Raw genomic sequence first — 14,487 nt, 5'->3', positions numbered from 1 at the left:
ACGAATGAATGACCTGCTCCGTTCCCAAACTAGGACGTTCAACTCCAAGGTCCCGTCTCTCCCTGCCCCCGCCCAGGGTTCCGCAGCTCCCCGTTTCCAGACAACACTCCTACCTGCGGCGCGCCTCAGTTTCCCTCTCTGTGAGTGAGCGGGAATCACGGCAACCTCCGGGAGGGGGAGGGCGGGCTGCCGCCGGCGCCCCGCACCCACCGGCGCCCAATCCGCGCGCGCCCAGGCCTCGTCCGCCCCCCGCCCAGGGCCGCCAGCTGCACGCAGCCCCCGCCCCGCCGGGGCCGCCCCGGCCCCGCGCGCACGTGACCCCGCCCCGCCCCGCCGCCCCAGCGCGGGCCTCCATTGGCCGCTCCGAGCGGGCCACGCCTCCGGCCGGGGCGGAACCGGAGATGCCCCGCCCGCCGCAGAGCTGGGCTCCTGCGTCCCGACGGTGCACGGCGGCCGGACCGGGCTGGCTGGCGGGCGGAGCCGGGCCCGCGGGGCTGCTGCGGGGCGATCGGGCCGGGCTGCGGGCGGCGCAATGGTGAGCAGAGCCCGGCGGGCTGGGTGGTCGGGCCGGGCGGGGGCTCGGGGGAGGGGAAAGAGCGGCCCTCGGTGGGCTGGGGGCGCGCGCGGGGAGGCTCGCCCGTGGGCCGTGGTAGGGGGTGGGGGGGGTGTCTCTGCGGCGGGGGAGGGGCAGCCCGGGCGGGGGCGCGGCTTCGGGAGGAGGGTCTGTTCCGGGGGGCCGCGCCCGCGGGCGGGGGTTCTTTGTCCGCTGCGCTGCGGCGAGATCGGGACAAAGGAGGCGACGGGGGGCGGTGGCCGCTTTGCTGGGAGCGGGTGTCTCCCGCACCCACCCCCCCCCCCGACCAGCCCGCCACCGCGGCCCGCAGTTCCGCTGCCCAGGCCGGCCGCTGGAACGGGTCCTCGGGACGCCTCGGGGTATTTAAAATTAGCGGAGGAGGCGGGCGTCCTAGCATCCCCCAGGGTGGTCCGGCGGACTCCGGGGGTCAGGGGTAGGAGCGCGGGTCCTGGCGACGTTTGGAGCCCATTTCGCAGGTGGGGAACTGAGGACGGGCCGCTGCGTTTGGTGCCGAGTTTCGTCGGCGGTGACTGCGCGGCGTGGGCATGACTGGGTATTGTGGTCTCCCGTCCTCCCGCCCCCCTCCCCGCCCCGGTCGGGCTGGCCGGAGTTGCTTCTCCAGCTGTCGCTCCCCCTCCAGCCGTCGCCCAGGGGGCTGAGCCCCTTCCTCTCTCTAGCCTCGCTCAGCTCCTTGGTAGAGTGGGGGAGAGGGCGTCGCCTGGCAGGGTTAAATGAGAGGGTGCGTGGAGCTCGCCTGGCACCGCGCCTGCACGTCGCCCGCGCTCAGCACGCGGTAGCTGCCGGGGCGCCTGTCATCCCTGTGTCCCCAGCATCGAACCCTTGTCACTCAGCCTGCCCCGGCGGGGGATGCACCGGGGTTTACCAGGCTCCTGGGCCTGAAGCAGGGGAGTAGGGAGGTGGGGATCAAAAATATGACATTTTTATGTCAGGGTTGAAATCTGGCATTTGGAATCCAGGCTGCCGGGGTTTGACTCCCTGGGCGGCTACTTTTGAGCTGTGTGACCTTGGGCAATTTGACTTAACTTCTCTGAGCCACAGATTCTTTATCTGCAAAGTGGACTTAATGATAACCCTACAGTTGTTTGAGGGTGGAAGGAGATAGGATCCGTGTGACGTGCTCAGCTTCTATGTGTTTGGCACATAGAATGTCACTGGCAACTTTCGTTGGGCATCTTCTGTTATTACCAGAGTTGTTTGGCCAAGTGGGTTGACCCTGTGAGAATGGCCAGTGGCTGATTCACAGGTTGGGGGCATGAGCCGCAGGCCTGGGCCCCAGGAGACCCAGACTGACCTTGGGGCAGTCCCTGGGCTCAGTCTGCACCAGCTTCCTCTTCTGCCCTCAGGGACCCTCCGGGGTTTCTGGTGCGAGCTTCCTCTTCTGGAGGATGGGGTGTGATTGGGTGGGTGATGGGAGGCCCAGAGGACCCTGGCTATATATACATGGCTGTCCACAGCCTCAGCCCCGTGATGCTTTTTCCCATCTGCATCCGTGCTGTTCTCGGTCCTGGTTTTTGGAGGGCAGGATCCTTTTTGCCATGCGTCCTTGGGTCCCAGCGCCTGCTTGGACCTGGCACAGAGAAGACGTCCTGTCTGCATCCTGACTGTGCTCTGCAGTAGCCTGTCCACCCTCTGCCATACTATGTTCCTAATTAGAAACCAGGCAGGAAATGTTTCTGGTGTGTGAACTGGGGTCCCCTGAAGGGGCAGAGCCTGGCTTGTTGGCACACCTGGCAAATGTCTTTGTTGCCCAAGGGCATGGCTTAATCCCTGGGGGCACTGCTGCAAACTCTGCTCCTCTGATCCCCGGGGAGGGGTTGGCTACCCTGTAAATAGGGTAGTTCCAGGTGGAGGGTGGGAGTGGTGAGCTGGTGTCTTGCTGGGCACAGTGACACTAGTGATATGCCCAATTAAGCGAGAAGGTGGCAAGGCAGGTGGCCTCGAGGAAGAGGTTGTTTGTGGTGATGGGCCTGGACTGTGCTCTCTACCCTACTGGGAGGCAGGTCCTTGGTGGTGGGAGGCAGAGGTGATGCTAAGGGCTCACTGTCCTCCCTGTGGCACCAGGAAGGTGTGGCACCTGGTGACATGCAAACCCAGTGCCTCCCCCCCCACCCATTCCATGTCCACATTTCTTCTCACTGCTTATCCTCCCTGTAGCCTGGCTGGAGAGGTGAGGGACTGAGCACATATTTTGCACACCACGACACCAAGGCCATGAGGAACAGTTTGCTGGGACAGCCCGGAACAACTCACTGTTCACTGTAGGGGCGGGAAGTGGGGGGGGGGGGGGTTGAATCTGCTCTCCTGCTAGCTGCGGCCCCACGGGCCCTGAGTGGGTAATGTCACCTGTGGACTGGGGTTAAGGCTCAGTTTTGGGGTCTCATAAAGAGGAGGTAACTGGAACCCAGTGTTACACCAGGGAAGACCTAAGCTGGGAACTCTGAGGGTCGGCAGGCCAGTGGAAGGCATCTGTCTACCCTCAGCTGGCTGGTGGCTGAGGTGGGGACTGTCCTTTTGAACCCACTGGTGGGCAGAGGGGGTGGGGAGTGAGGAGCCCGGTGGGGGCCTCAGCAGACTGGCAGGGCTGGGCTATAGAACTTGCTTCTCCAGGACCTGCGGGTAAGATCCGACCGAGGTCAGGCCACCCTTGGCCCAGGAATGCAGGACTGAGAGTCCACAGAGTGGGAGGGTGGAGAATCGGTCCTGTATGTTTTGGGGATCCAGATGGCCTCGGGCTTCCAGTGCTAGCCCTCACCCTAACTGAGGGGCCAGCCAGGAGCTTCTGCAGAGGTTGGGGGTGGAGGCATATGTTCTGTTGCCCACCCCAGAGCACCCAGAGCTGCAGGCCCCTTCCTTTGCTCTCCTGGGCTTGCACTTCTGGGGTCACAAGCTGCATTCTGGCTTTTCACTCTCGGGCAATGCACGCAAACTCTCTGTGCCTCAGTTTGCTTATCTGTAAAGTGGGACCGATACCAATGAGCATTGTTCGCCACAGGGTTCTTGGGAGGATGAAGCGAGTGTATGGAATGAGTGTTAAGCAACTTGTGACCCCAGCTGACTTACAGGAGAAACATGGCTCAGAAGGGCCTGAGGGACATCAGGAGAGGCAAACCAAGTGGGTAGGTTCCAGCCCAGGCCACAGGGGGTCAGGGGGAACCAGCCGGCCACCCTCATGCTTCAGACATTCCCTGGGGTCAGGTTCCCAGAGGTGCCCTCCTCTCCCTGCCTCCTAGCGCGTGGAGACAGCTGCCCCTTCATAGGCTCGGGCCTGTTGGGAATCCACCTGCCCTCACACTCGGGCTGCCAGCTTTCTGGAGTCTCTTGGGACAGCATGGGTCTTGGGACCCATGCAGAGGGGTCCCGGGACTGGCTTTGGGTTCAAGAGCGGGCTCAGGGGTGGGAGCTGCCAGCCACGATCCCCATGAGGGCTGGGGCTCCTCTAACTCATCCCTAGGTCTCTGGGCTTGAAACACTCAGCTGTCATTCATCGAGCATGATCGCAGGGTTGGGGTCACCGTGGCCACAGTGGTGTACTGCAAGGCGACGGCAGGTGTGGGGTGGTGGGGCGTCTGGAGCCAGGGTGGTCTGGGAAGGAACCCCACCGCCACCCCCCAAGAGGCATCCACGGAGAAAGTCCCGAATGATAGGAAGGAGCCAGTCATGGGACAGTCAGGGAATAACATTCCAGGCAGAAGGAACAGAAAATTCAGAGGGTTTGAGGTGGGAGGGCAGGAGGGTGTGAAGAAACCGGGGGAGGCGGGGAGTTCTGCTCCTCTGCTGAGGCCAGGGCGGGTTCTGAGCAGTGGATGATGTGAGCTGATTTTTTTAAACCATCATCTTGGGAAATACTTGCTGAGCAAATTCGGGGACAAACAGCGCACTTGGGGGCAGGGGAGGGTGGCGCCAATGAGCATAGGCCAGGCATGCCCATGACTCTGTGCACTTGGGGATGAGTGTCCTTCTGACCTAGGGGGAGGGCAGCAAACAGGGTTTTGAGGTCATCAGTCCCCTCAAAATGTCCCTTTGAGCTGGGGCAGCCTCTGCCTCAGTTTCCCCGTCAGTCCTAGGACCATGTGGCTTCCCCCTGGACTGGTAGGTGCCTCCTAGGTTCTGTGGCAGGTTTGGCCCCTAGGGTTCCCCCCCACCTCAGGTCTTGCCGCTGTTGTTTGATTTCCTACTTCCTGCCCCCAAACACACACATACTTCCCCCTTCTGAATTGATACTGCGTTGCCTTCCTGTCCGGGGGCCTGGTAGACGGGTAAGCACCCTAGCAGGCACTGGACACAAGAGGGCCAGGGGGAGGGACAAGGCAGGTGTTGTCCGTAGCAGGAAGAGAGGTTCACTGGGCACAACTGGCAGGTTTTCGGGGGTGTGGGGGAGTACCTGTCCTTTCTGGAGGCCTGAGGGGACAGGCAGAGGGGGTGGTGGGACGGAAGAGGCCAGGATAGCCTGTGCACTTGGCAGCCTAGCAGAGTGCAGGGCCCCTCCAGGAGTGCACAGCCCGATGGGGGAGGCCGGGGCCAACCAGATGGCTGCCAGGGAAGCCAGGGTTATACACTGAAGCAAGTTTCTTGGTTGGTGGTGGGGAGCAGGTGTGGGCACAGGACAAGGACGCCCTCCTGGGCCCAGGTTTGTCACCCTCCGCACTGTTGATATTTGGGGCTGGATCCCTGTTAGTGGGGGCTGTCCCCTGCACCATAGGATGTTTAGTACATCCTTGGTCTCTGTCCACTCCATACCACTAGAACCCCCCCTCCCCCAACTGCCAGCTGTGACAAGAAAAATAATGTTTCCAGACATTGCCAGATGTCCCCTGGGAGGAGGGCATAGTGGCCCCAGCCGAACAAGTGTTGGGGGAGCAGAGCATTGGGGCAGAGAGACCTGTCCGGCTAAAGGCCTGGAGGTCATTGTGGCCGGGGAGAAGCAGGGGATGGGGATGCGGCCTCTCGGGCCCTGTAGGACTTGAGGCTTTTCCTCTGGGTGACAGGGGCCCTGGCTCCAGTGGACCCACATGGGTGGGCCAGGGAGCCCCTGGAGAGGGACAACAGCAGCCTGACCCTGCAGGTGGTAAGAAGGGGGCAGACTTTAGGGATATCCCGCCCCCTCCTGCCCAGGACGTCTCTGCAGATGTGGGCACAGGTGGCAGGGCTGTACTCAGGGCTGGGGTGGGGAGGTTGGCTGGTCCCTGGACAGAGTCCCGGGATGTTGACTTAGCTGTCTTTTGACCTTCAGGCAAGCCTGGCCTTGGGTGGGCGGGGAGTCTCCTTGGTTTGGGTTAAGAATCACTTCTAATTAAGGTTGTTATTGCTCAAAGATGCCAGCTTCCATCCTGTATGGGCGGAAAGCCTTCCCTTCCACCGCTCTCTCCCTGTGTTGATGTCCGTCTTCCCAGAGAAGTGAATTCAACAGCCAGCTCCTACGGAGTGCTGAGGCGGCACAGGGTTTTCCCCACCCTCGAACACTTGGGTGCTTGTTACTGTTATTTGTTTCCTGGGTGGTGAGGAGGACAAGTTAGAAAGTGCAGGGTCTTGGGACCCAGGGGAGCCTGGTTGCCTCAGTCACCTAGAGTCTGGGTTTTTTCAGTCTGCCGTGCTGCCCACTGCCGGCTCTCTGTGGCCACTCACCAGCCGCATCCACAGAGGAGGAATCGGAGACCCAGCGAGGTGCAGAGGCTTGTCTAAGATGGGCGGTCGTGAAGTGGTGGTGGTCTAGCGCACGCTTCTGGTGCTCCAGCTCCTGCATTGGCCAGCAGGCCCTTTCCTGCCTCTGAGCCTTCGCAGATGCCATTCCCCTGCCAGGAATGCACCTCCCAGGGGCCGGCTCTTCCTGCTGGCTCAGCCTCGGCCTCACCTCCCCAGGTATCGCCTGCCCCGCCCAACGTAGCGTCCTGGCGCCCAGTCCCCTGTGTTCCTGACATGGCACCGATGCGTTTGTAGTGACAGGCGTTGATGTATCGATCTGTTTGCAGTCTGGGTCCTGCCCCTGACGCTGAGCTCGGTGCGGGAAGGGGTCGGTCTGCCCCAGTCTCGCCTGCCCTCCCCCACGCTGCCCCGAGTGCATCCGCGTTCCAGGACTGGGCTGCTGAGGGCTCTTCCCTGGCTGGTCACAGTTCCCTTGTGGACAGAGGCTGTCATCGGCTGCACCCTCTCCCAGGTGTTCCAGAAGACTTGGCTGAGTTACCTATGTCGCCTGTTGGAGCGAGAGGCCGAGGTCACGTCCCTGCTTTTGAGTCTCGCATGTCTGGCCATCACGGAGCACTGGCTCCTCTTGGTCCCTGGGCAGTTTCTGAACACCTCGGCAGGCTGGGCTTTCAGGACAATCCCCTCGAACAGACCCTCTTCCAGCTTCCAGCGGGGCTGCGGTGGGCCTGGGGGTCATGGGCCCCCTTTCCTGCATCTCTGGCTCCCTGGCTGGGCGAAGGTGACTTCCTCTTTGGTGGCAGGTGCACCGACGTTGTCAGGGGTAGAGGTGGAAGTGGGCTGTTGGGAGCCAAGAGAACGCGCATGACGTCCTGAGCTAGGAACGGTGAAAGCCGACCGGCGTGTTTTTCGCTAGGACGAGGGCAGGATGGTCAGACTTAATTAAGACCTGATTAACAAGGTCCCCCAGTCCCGGACCCCCGAGCTTGGGAGCTGTCAGGGCCCCGTGGATCCCCCAGTGGAACCTCACCCTGCTTTGTTTTTCAGGGCTCTCGTGTCCAGCCTGGGTTCCAGCCTCGCTGAGCAGACAGCCGCACGCGCTTCCTCCCGCGGAAGCCTCCCCAGGCGCTGACCATGTCTATTATGGACCACAGCCCCAGCACGGGCGTGGTCACGGTCATCGTCATCCTCATTGCCATCGCTGCCCTGGGAGCCTTGATCCTGGGCTGCTGGTGCTACCTGCGGCTGCAGCGCATCAGCCAGTCGGAGGACGAGGAGAGCATCGTGGGCGATGGCGAGACCAAGGAGCCCTTCCTGCTGGTGCAGTACTCCGCCAAGGGACCGTGCGTGGAGAGAAAGGCCAAGCTGACCCCGAGCGGCCCAGAAGTCCACGGCTGAGCTGGGATGCGGAGGCCCTGAGGCCTGTCTGCCTTCAGCGGAGAGGCGTGGGAGGGGCGACACCACAGATGAGCTGCTGCGGACGGCGTGACGCCTGCTGGCATGGCCTCGCTGGGCTTCATCACCGCATGCACTGACTCCCGAGGTCTTGGCTGTCCTCAGTAGCCAGGAGGCGGCGGCCCTGGGTGCCCCCTGGCCTCCCGGTGGGACTGCCCATTGCAGGCAGTGGGCAGGCCTGACCTTGCCGGGGCTCATGACCCCGTAGCGCTTTTGTTACTTGAATGTTTAGCTGAGCCTGTTTTTGATGGAGCTACTACTGTACCGCCGAACTCCCAAACAGAGCTGTAAATAGGCCCTGGAAGCATGTGCTTAAGCCTTTTTTGCTGATTTTTTAAAAAAAGACCGTGTAGAGCACATGGGACTGACTGTAGTCATGATAAGCTGACTCAAGGCTGTGGGGTCGGGGGTGGGGGGCTTAGACATGGAAGGCCCACACTGCACTTGGCAGGGGCCTCTAATATATACGTGGGGGGGGGCGGGGGTGGGGGGGCAGAGGACATGACATGTCCTTGTTAAGTCTCGTGGCCGACCAGCTGGGGTGCTTGGAAGATTTCTGCTTGGTTAGCAATGGATGCAAGAACCACGCCCCCCTCTCTTTTGGTCCTAAATAACCAGTTCCTGTTGAGAGTGAGTTATTGCAAGGAAGCCACCGCCACTGCTTGAAAGCCGGTGAAGGACGGGCCAGGGCCCGCGTCCCGAGGGCTGCCAGGTGGCCTGGTAGCAGAGCAGTTTCTAGAGCACGCAGAGCACTCCCCCCTACTGCTGTCCGCCCTCCGCCCCCAGCCAGCATCACTTGGCATAGGCTTTGCTAGAAACACCAGCGCCTGTGGCTGCTACCTTTATCGGAAACCCAGCTGGCCCAGGAAAGAGGAAATCATGTTTCTCGTTTGTTGTTGTATTTAATACTTTCTGCACTGGAGGGGCGGGGGAGGGGGCTTGGAGGGTCCCCCCTCCTCCTTTTCACACATTCCTTTTTCTCTGAGCAGCACCCACCTGCTGGGTATTAGACTTCACTTTTCCCAGCAGGTCACCTAGGACAGTCTCCTTCCTGACCCTGCTCGAAGAGCTCCGAGGGAACGAGCACCCAGGAGAGGCACCCGGACGGCGTACCGACAGCCCACCCTTAGCGGATCCCCGGGGAGGGCGCATGGCAGGGGCAGTGAGTTTCAGGTTAAGGACAGGGTCTTCATGGTGGCTCTCAGCCAGGCCAGCACCCCCACCCCTGCATCTTGTGTACATGTCAGTGAACTCGCAGAGTTCCTTAATCCCACCACCAGAAGCACACTCTCCACTATTGTGATGAAAGCGCGGCCTGTGTCGGCACCCTGAGTCATAAACCAGAGGCCAGTGTGGGGTTATCACGGAGCACCGGTCAGGCCGACGGTGGCTCCTCTGGGCTCCCCCAAGTCTCTAACAAGCATGTTGAACTAATCATCTTCTTTCTGGAACCCCAAGGAGGGAGCTGAGGGAACACTTCATCTTAGCAGCATACCCTTAAATTGGGGGTCAAACATGAAGAATTAGCTTGGGAGTTGGGAGAAGGGTAGCTGGTAGCAGTCTGAGCTGCCCCAGGGGACTACTGAGGAGCCCCAGTAAGGCAGCTGGGCTTTGGCACAGGAGAGATGTCCCTGGCCCCTAAAACAGGGGTGGCTGAACCTAAGAATCTAGCCAGAGACCCTCAGAGGGCCCGTGGGCCAGAGAGGGCCAGCACTTTCAAAGGTGTCCCAGGGACGATCAGGGAGAAGGCTGGTTTTCTGATAAAGGACCCTTGAGACCCAGCATGGAAGGTGCAGGGATGTCTGATCCATTCCACTCGCATCTCAGAACTTCCAGGCTTTCTACCTCGACTTTCCGCAGCCAACAGCATGCACCCAGGCTGCCTTCACCTGGGGAACCCAGGACGGCCCCCCGCAGCCCCTGCCCCAGGCTGACCCTGAACGTGATCTCTTAACTGTCAGACTTGCCCTGAGGTTTTCACCAGTGCCGGTGAAGTTCTGTTTTTGACGAGACGAACCTTCACTTTCTCCCAGGTCTTGCTCCTGGAGGTTCCCTCATCCCGCCTACACCCTGGTTGCCAGGGGCAACGTCTTTGCTGGTTCAGGGTCCCAGCGCACAGCGCCTGTGGGGGGGCACCCACTGGTGGGGGTCTCTGCGAGGCAAGTGGGAGTGCCTGGAGAGGCAGTGAACAGCCACACAAGAGCGCTCACTGTTCCTGTTGATCGATGGCTGCTTTTTTTAGCGCTGACGCCAGAGCCACACGCTCACATGGCTTAGTGAAGTTATGACCTCTCACTGAATTCTTTCTGAATGGCCCAGCTGTTGTGTTCTGGTCTTCTGATGGGTCAGTCAGGAAATCAGCCTTTCATCCCGCATGTCATCACAGAAGCAACAGTCAGGGAATGGGGAGGGAACTCTTTGACACTGAGCCACGAAAATCCAGACTAACCTTTCAGACAGATGTTCAAATGGGCTGTGCTACTGTTTCGGTCTTAAAGCTACCAAGTTTGTGCAATAAGTGGAAGGGATGTCATCCCTGTTCAATAAACGCTGAATGACATTCAAGCTGATTTTCTAGACCACTGAGAAAATCTTTATTTACAATAAATTTCAATAAAATTTGCATAAATATATTCCCAATGTACAGTTTTCACCTCTGATTTCTTCATGTATTTTAAAAGTTAGTCTGTCCTGTTCTCATTGCTCCTTTCGGACGCCAGCGTGGAGCTGCTGTTGGAAGGCGGGAGGCTGCTGCCTGGTAGCCGGGGGGGCCCCGGAGGCTCAGGGTGGTCAGAGGTGGCCTCTCGGGGGGCCGAGAGGGCTGTGGCTCCGTCCTTGCCCTCCAGCTTCCGCTCCATGGTTGCCACCAGGATCTTGAGCCACGTGTTCTCAGTGAGGAGGTTCTCCGAGGCGTCGGCCAGCTCCTGGAGCTTCCGGGCCACCTCCTGGAGCTCGAGGGTTTTCTGCTCGTACAGGGCCTGCAGCTGCTCGCTGTGCCGCTGGAGTAGGCTGTGCTGCTTCTCCAGGGTCTGCTTCTGCCGAAGCAGCCGGTGCTCGTCCCTGCGCGCGCTGGACAGCTGGGCCTCCACCTGCACCTGCGCCCGCTGCAGGGTGCTGATTTCTGCCCTCAGCTTCCGGATCTCTCTCTCCAAGTGGGAGATGTGCCCCTGCTGGAAGACTGCCTCACTCTGAAGACACTCTTTGGTAGGAGGGTTAGCTAAGTTCTGGGGGGCGGAAGCGGGGTCTGAGTAATGCAGAATGAACCTCAGCAGATTAGGAAGGGTGATGGGAAGGTCTTCGGGGTATTTCACACTGCGGTCCTTTCTGGAGACAAAGGGAAAGGGGTCAAAGGTGAGAGTCCCACCAACATTCTGAGTCCAAAGCACACTGCTACCGAAGGCCGGGCTTCCCACCAAGAGATATGCCAAGGATTTTACTTAATGAAAGTCATCAAGGAAAATGTTTTCTGGGCAAAAACTTCTCTACAAAGTTGAGGATGTCACATATGCTCGTTCTGTAATTAAGGTGGCTTATCTCAAGTATGTGTCTTCCTAAGGACAAAGAGCCCAGTTTCTGATAACCACCTTGGGAGAAAGACTAGAAGCTCCCATGCCCAAGCCTTGAGCCAGGGACGGAAGGCACTGGCAGCACGTGCTCTGAGAGGCCCAATGTCGTGTAAGGAAGGATGTCCTGGGGTGGGACATCGCCTGCACCACTCTGTGGCTGTCAACAGCACGTGATGCAATCGGAAAGACTGCACACTCAGCCAGATTTCTTCAGCCAACATTTATCACACATTATCGAAGGCAGGAGTTCTTAACTGGGGTAACTATAAGCCCCTAGGGGCATCTGGCAACATCTGGAGTCATTTTTATTACCACAGTGGAGGAGGTATCACTAAAGCCTGACCCCTGACAAAAAGACCAACCAAGGGGCTCCGAGAAATTAAGGCTGCCCCACCCTGAGAACACAGAATAAGGAAGGAAAGCGACGTATGAACGGGGCTCCCCCAAAGCTCTGTCACAAGTCCTGATATAGAAAATTCCTCTCTAGAAGTCGTCATTTACCTGTCTGATGACCAACATTTCTACCACATACGGGCCCCAGAGCCACCCGTTGGGCAGACTCCCGAGGCTGCTGCTCACGGTCCTGAGCATCCACACAGGTGGCCCCTCTGTGCCCTCGCACTGCCTCGTCTGTAGAAGGGGTGGTGAGAGCAGTGTCGCTCCCACGGGACGGCTGTATGGGTGATGCCGATTAATCTGAACGCGGAGTGTTAGCCGAGAAACAATCACCTGATGCCTTAAAAAACCAACCCAGAGGGGCGCCTGGGTGGCTCGGTTGTTAAGCATCTAACTTCAGCTCAGGTCATGATCCCAGGGTCCTGGGATCGAGCCCCACATCAGGCTCCCTGCTCAGCAGGAAGCCTGCTTCTCCCTCTGCCACTCTCCCTGCTTGTGTTCCCTCTTTCACTGTGTCTCTTTCTAGCAAATAAATAAAATCTTAGAAAAAAAAAAAAAACCCAACCAAGAAACCACTCATTAAAAGCTTACACACCGTCTCCACACACAAAGCCGGTGGTCAAATATCTAAGAAAAGACAAAACGTGTTCTATTGATGGACATCTCTTTCTCAAGGAAATAAAAATCACAGGGAAATTAAAATCACACATGCACCATTTTATACACTTATGGAGACTTTCGGATACGTGGAACGGCCAAACATCTGGAGTAAGTACATAGCCACGCCCTCCTTTAAAACAGGTTTTTTCATCTGGAGAAGCTTGCTTCGGGTTGGGGCCTCCCAGCCTTTCAACAGACAACTGAAAACCTGGCCCATATGAGGCGCGGGCAGGGAAGGACGAGCGGAGGCCGGCTCTGCCGCTGAGCCGTGCAGCGCAAACCTGGTCTCATAGGAGGGAGGAACTTAACTCCCCGGAAGAGAGCTGCCCAGGTGCCTTAGCATGTGTGCAGACGTTTCCAGGGCCGAGAACCCCTGTCAGCACGCTACTCTGGAGTCCTGTCCCAGAGCCATCTCCGTGAAGCTACCTACAGGGTGTGCTGACCAGCTTTGCGACTTTCTAGAAGTAGCGAGAACACGAGGTGTGAACAAACTTTCCAGAAAGGAATCATGTTGGAAGTGGAGCTGTAAAAGGCCCTGCGGTGTGAGTCCGCTCTAAATTCACGGACTGCGTTCCCGCCTCTAGCACCTAAACCGCTAGATATGAACATGAAGAACAGGGTGTAAGGCCTCTACTCTAAAGAGTGGGGGCGGGTGGGCTGCTCCCCTCCCAGGCCCACACTACAGGAAGCCACCGCACCCTCGGGATGTCCTCAGCCAGGCCTGGCCAGAGCACCCAACTTCCACAACATGACGTCGAGCGGAGCGAGCAGACCGGCTCTGAGATGCTCCTGCACAGGAGAGCCGGGCCTGCCAGGGGCACACCACAGGGAGGACAAGCCTTTGCATGTGGTTTCTCTTGTTCACGACTATAAAATACCTGCTCACCAGAGACCAGCTGCGAAGCAAACCAGCAGCATCCCTCCCATCAACGGTAACTCTCCTCCTAAGTAACTGGCAGCATCTTGACACGTCCCCTACTTACTGCACACATTCTAACCTAGCGGCATGAGCAAACTTCTATTTCATCGGAACCCATATAGTCTCTTCACTAAAAATAACCTAAGCACACACATCGTGAAAAAGGCCTTTTCCATTTCTTCTCTTGCGAGCGGTCAAAGCCTGCCCTTGGCCCATTTACGCCCTCTGAGCATGCCAACACTCAACTTGGACCAGCTGACAAGGAGCTTACTTCATTTCTGACTACTCTTTATTTTTAGGAATTAAGAAAAATTCCATTCCTGAGCAGGAAGGCTTTCGTTTCCCAAGCTCTGCATGTTCACAAAGAGCGGGACACTCTCTTCACATCTGTTCTGTACCTTCTAGACTTTTCAGGGGGCAGAGCTGCAGGGAGCACCCACGCTCATCCCACAGTGACCGCTTCCGCCGGCTTTCCGACAAAAGCTTCGTCCCCCACACAGCCCAACTCAGTCTCCCAAACGCACGATTCTCTGTGTCTCTTTCAATGTGCACTCCGGAGTTCTAGCTGCTGAGAATGTCTCCATGCAAAGGCTCATGCTGGGTGTTATGACTTTACCACCTTCCCAAACTATGTCTGAAATTCCAAAACCATGCTTCACTGAACTTCGTGCCTGACCTCCACCCCGCACAGATGAAACTGTTAGGATTACCACCCAGGATCCCTTGAACGGGTGGCACTTTAAACGCTTCTTAGAAGGAAAGAGGTTCATCACAACAGTTAACAGAACAGGATGAGTCACACTCCGCTTTTAGTGTGTGATGTGACAGGACCCTACCACCCCAGGAAGTATTCCAGCAAATATTCCTTGACATTAAGAGGAAAAAACAAGGAAATGATTCAATCTCTAGGAAGGAAGCACTCTCCTGGAGACACAGAAAGCATGGCAGTGGCTACAATGAACGGAAGAAGTGAGCGCAGGAGATGAGAACAGGAGACATCACATGCGGGACTCAGGAATCTCACTGAAATAATCCTGCAAATGCTTCCCCCTGGAAAGATACCGTCAAAGCCGCGTGACTGGTCCCCGAAGACCCATTCTTTTATCAACAAAAGGGAATCTTTTTAAACAGGGAAAGTACATCTGGTTTATCAGGCTTTCAAAGGCCAAGAGTTAATTTCCCCTTTAGCGAAATATCCACATCCAACATTTACTAATCGCCAAGTCAAGCCGTCCCCTTTGCTTATGTCCCATCCCTGT

The 14,487-nt window shown here is 58.1% G+C and overlaps 3 protein-coding genes across 8 annotated transcripts in view; 2 read left to right on the top strand and 1 right to left on the bottom strand.

The window, feature by feature from the left end:
* The first annotated feature begins 401 nt into the window (after positions 1-401).
* LOC116581446 lies at positions 402-7,273 on the top strand. Its single transcript, XM_032328624.1, has 4 exons — positions 402-535; positions 2,750-2,762; positions 5,063-5,222; positions 6,562-7,273. Exons 1-4 carry the CDS (start codon positions 402-404, stop codon positions 7,098-7,100), a joined length of 846 nt encoding a protein of 281 aa, XP_032184515.1. The 3' UTR covers positions 7,101-7,273.
* On the top strand, positions 402-10,320 carry SNN (stannin). Of its 3 annotated transcripts, none has more exons than XM_032327686.1 (2): positions 402-535; positions 7,280-10,320. In XM_032327686.1, exon 2 carries the CDS (start codon positions 7,367-7,369, stop codon positions 7,628-7,630), a length of 264 nt encoding a protein of 87 aa, XP_032183577.1. In that variant the 5' UTR covers positions 402-535; positions 7,280-7,366; the 3' UTR covers positions 7,631-10,320. The 3 variants fall into 3 exon arrangements, with proteins under 3 accessions (XP_032183577.1, XP_032183578.1, XP_032183579.1); XM_032327687.1 differs by lacking the exon at positions 402-535 and adding an exon at positions 944-1,050; XM_032327688.1 differs by lacking the exon at positions 402-535 and adding an exon at positions 4,352-4,851.
* Positions 10,258-14,487, bottom strand: part of TXNDC11 (thioredoxin domain containing 11) — a 58,116-nt gene continuing 53,886 nt past the window's right edge. For all 4 annotated transcript variants that reach the window (XM_032327676.1, XM_032327675.1, XM_032327677.1 and 1 more), the window contains one exon: positions 10,258-11,011. In XM_032327676.1, coding sequence (XP_032183567.1) covers positions 10,369-11,011 — 643 coding nt within the window. In that variant the 3' untranslated portion in view covers positions 10,258-10,368. The remainder of the gene's footprint in view (positions 11,012-14,487) is intronic.

This window comes from Mustela erminea, chromosome 20 (genome assembly GCF_009829155.1).
Source record: "Mustela erminea isolate mMusErm1 chromosome 20, mMusErm1.Pri, whole genome shotgun sequence".
Taxonomy (NCBI): domain Eukaryota; kingdom Metazoa; phylum Chordata; class Mammalia; order Carnivora; family Mustelidae; genus Mustela; species Mustela erminea.
This window is presented reverse-complemented; position numbering and strand designations above follow the sequence as displayed.

What these genes read in the sequence shown, in the direction of transcription:
- LOC116581446 (XM_032328624.1), top strand. Translation starts at nt 402, where the DNA reads ATGCCCCGCCCGCCGCAGAGCTGGGCTCCTGCGTCCCGACGGTGCACG. An exon ending in GGACGCCCTCCTGGGCCCAG is followed by an intron (nt 5,223 to 6,561) that starts GTTTGTCACCCT and finishes ATCTGTTTGCAG; the next exon opens with TCTGGGTCCTGCCCCTGACG.
- SNN (XM_032327686.1), top strand. Translation starts at nt 7,367, where the DNA reads ATGTCTATTATGGACCACAGCCCCAGCACGGGCGTGGTCACGGTCATC.